Source organism: Cupressus sempervirens, chromosome 5 (assembly GCF_028749045.1).
Source record: "Cupressus sempervirens isolate cs-2001-9-10 chromosome 5, ASM2874904v1, whole genome shotgun sequence".
In the NCBI taxonomy this organism is placed as follows: Eukaryota; Viridiplantae; Streptophyta; class Pinopsida; order Cupressales; family Cupressaceae; genus Cupressus; species Cupressus sempervirens.
In genome coordinates, this window is record NC_143122.1 from 275150920 (window position 1) to 275153977 (window position 3058).

The 3058-nt window shown below is 35.4% G+C and overlaps 1 protein-coding gene across 1 annotated transcript; it reads right to left on the minus strand.

The window, feature by feature from the left end:
• Positions 1–480: 480 nt before the first annotated feature.
• Positions 481–2004, minus strand: LOC149555640 (caffeic acid 3-O-methyltransferase 1-like). Its single transcript, XM_089829451.1, has 5 exons — positions 1630–2004; positions 1406–1466; positions 1167–1237; positions 917–1081; positions 481–702 (listed from the first exon to the last, which is right to left on the minus strand). The coding sequence occupies exons 1-5, from the start codon at positions 2002–2004 to the stop codon at positions 481–483; spliced, it is 894 nt and encodes a 297-aa protein (XP_089685577.1).
• Positions 2005–3058: the final 1054 nt, after the last annotated feature.

Sequence of the window (3058 nt, forward strand, 5' to 3'; positions counted from 1 at the left end):
AGCTCCTAAATTGAAGGAAATATTAAAAATATAAATTGTTGTTTTTAGAATTTTTGGTGGGATGATTTCAATTTGAAGGAAAAATGAAGGGAAGGTTCTTGCCAAGTGGCAGAATTCTTCGCTAAACAGTAGGGGCTATTTCCAGCCCCTTCCCCCCTTTTGCATCCACCCAACTAAAAAGTAGGGGCTCCTAGTTAATAGGAAAAGATTTCAAATTAAGCTTTAGCGCCCCCCCCCCCCCACCCCCCCACAAAATATTATCATGGAACCTCCAGCTCCTTAAATATAGAGCCCAAGCCTCCTTAAATATAGAGTCCAAGCCTCCCCATGGGACCCAGGGTTAGAAATTGTATACTAGGAGATAACCAAATGCGAACACTTTGATCGACAATAATCTATAAATATTTTTTGAGTCTACAAGATCAAACAGATATGAAAGACTTGTACCTAGAAGCACAAGGTAGTGGATAACTTAATTTGTTAAAAGCAGACATCTGAGTGGAAAACTTTTCTGGTAAAGCAGATTTGCAGTAGAGAAGGCTTTAGGGATTGCAGTAAAGAGAATAGCATCGCAAATATCTTCAACCAATTAAAAGAAATGCAAGACGAATCTCCATAGTTTGTATTTATTAAATTAAAAGGTCTGCGCTTCACCCAAATGGTCAGATTCCTAAGATAACGTGCACATATACAACACATCTGCTGCGAAATTACAAAATAATTATAGATCATACCATTCAAGATTACAATTTCCTAAAAGGAATACATAGTGAGTTAAAAGGTAATAGCAAACTTCTCCAGTAAAAAATAAATATATCCAGATTCTCTACTATTCTTTGGTACTGATCCCCACTTACAATTTAGAAATTTCTATGAATGATTGAAGGAAATGTAATATAATGACACGGTAACAAACAGCCATCATACACATATCAAACAGTAATCCTGCTTTTCTCTTCGTCCCTTCTGCTTCTTCGATAATTGCATCCGCAATTAATATTTTCCCATCCTCTGGTATTGCTTCATAACAATTTTTTAAGAGTTTCAAACATTGTTCATCATCCCAGTCATGTAAAATACGCTGCAGAAAAGCCAACAAAGAAAAGTTGTTAAATCAACATATCAGAATTTAAATTTATTTTTTATTCAATAGAATTTTAAAACACACCTTCATAAAAAAAAAGGGCATTAGCTGGAGGAATTTCTTCAAACATATTGCCCTCCACATGCTCCACTCCTGCATTTATAGAAGACTTTACTCAAACAGTTTGTTCTCCATGAAATTTTTAGAAATGACAAATAGATACCAATTAACTAACTATAGAGAAAATTGAAAAAAATGCCATGCTCTAAATATCTAAATACTAATTTTCTATAAAGTTTAGAGATGGAAATTGTTACCGACCTTGTATGGGAGCAGCAGTAGTTATAACATAAGGAAGGTCGAAATTGATATTGCAGAGCCTCTAAACCCATCATGAATCTTCACAGCATAAGCCATGCCATCGTTCAAAATCCTATTTGGTTCAGGATTATTGCTCATGTATTCAAATATGCTTTGATTAATGCGGGGCAACCTTCAATGACAGAATCATGAAAATGCTGATAACCATCTATGATACATTTTACATTAATAGCCAGCACAGTGGGTGAACAGAATTTTCGGTCACCATTGTTAACCAGCAACTTAGAGATGGTGTTGACGCCATATTTGAATTGTGGAGTGCCAACATAATTTACTGTGCTCTCTTCTGTGAAAACACCAATGGAAGCTAGAAGCCTCATGATTCTTAACAAGTACTCATTATGGACAACTTTGTTGGTGGAAGAAGAAATATGTGAAGCAATTTGCTCCACACTTAGGAGATTATCACAACCATGGATGGCAATAATGCCAGGAGTGTTAAGCAAAAGAGCAGCTCGAAGAGCCATGGGCTTGGCTGCTGAAAGAATGATTTCATAGAGCTGAAGATGTGCTTCCATGGGAGACACTGAGGAAGCCATTGTTTACCTCAGCTAATACAATTTTTGTCAATTTATAGAAAAGTCACGAATAGTGAAACTGTTGAAATATTAAATATGGTAGGTTTGCCCCTGGAGCCAAACACCAACTACCATACTGATAGCCTGCAACAGTCGGAAAATTTAATGCTTGGTAGGTGAGTTGTTTCAAATTTGGAAAAGAGGGGGAAATTTTTTTGGCAAGAGACAAAAGAAATGAATCAGTCTCATTCAGTAAGTTGAAGTTCACCAGATCAAAGTGTTGCAGAGTAGAGCAGAAAAGGAAGAAGAAAGAAATTGATCAGCAGATCTAGTCATTCAGAAGATAGAAGGAAGTTTGTTTCCGTGTCTCCAGTTGCACATGTTTCTTCTCTTGTCATTCTGTAAGTATATTGTTTACTGAATTTGCCCTGTGAAGCAGTGATTGCTCTAGGCATTGTTGTATGTAGCTATTAAAGTTGTAAGTTCAAAGTTCAAAGTTTGAAATTTTACAAGTTTGAAGATTTTAGGGTTATTTTTAGGATTTTTTTGGTTGAAGCCAAATGCTCCTAGACTTTTTAATAGTTTATCATATTTGAATAGCAAGCAAGAAAGTAGGCATACATATCTTTGTTATTCTTCTTCTATTCTTCATTGCATACACTACTACATTTGAGGTCATTTTTTGACCATTAGTGGTCAAAATTTTGATCTAATTTTTTACCAAATTTTGAGCAAATTCGACCAACCCATTGGTCAAAATTTTTCTCAATTTCGACCACCTACTGGTTGATCAAGATTTTGATCAATACATAGGTCAAAAATTGCACAAAATTGTTGGTATAATTTTTGCCAAACATTGGTCAAAATTTTGACCAATGCTGGTAGAAAACCACATAGCATTGGTCAAAATTTCAACCAATGCTTGGTTGAAGCATTGGTCAAAATTTCAACCAATGCTTGGTAGAAAACTGCCAAGCAGTGGTCAAAATTTTGACAAATGCTTGGTCGAAATTTTTTTGAGGATAAGCTATAGGCATCCATCAAAGCATAAAAAATTTTGTCAGATAGTGTAGAT

What these genes read in the sequence shown, in the direction of transcription:
- LOC149555640 (XM_089829451.1), bottom strand. Translation starts at nt 2,004, where the DNA reads ATGGCTTCCTCAGTGTCTCCCATGGAAGCACATCTTCAGCTCTATGAA. An exon ending in CCACTGTGCTGGCTATTAAT is followed by an intron (nt 1,467 to 1,629) that starts GTAAAATGTATC and finishes TGATGGGTTTAG; the next exon opens with AGGCTCTGCAATATCAATTT. An exon ending in TTGATATGTGTATGATGGCT is followed by an intron (nt 703 to 916) that starts GTTTGTTACCGT and finishes GTAATTTCGCAG; the next exon opens with CAGATGTGTTGTATATGTGC.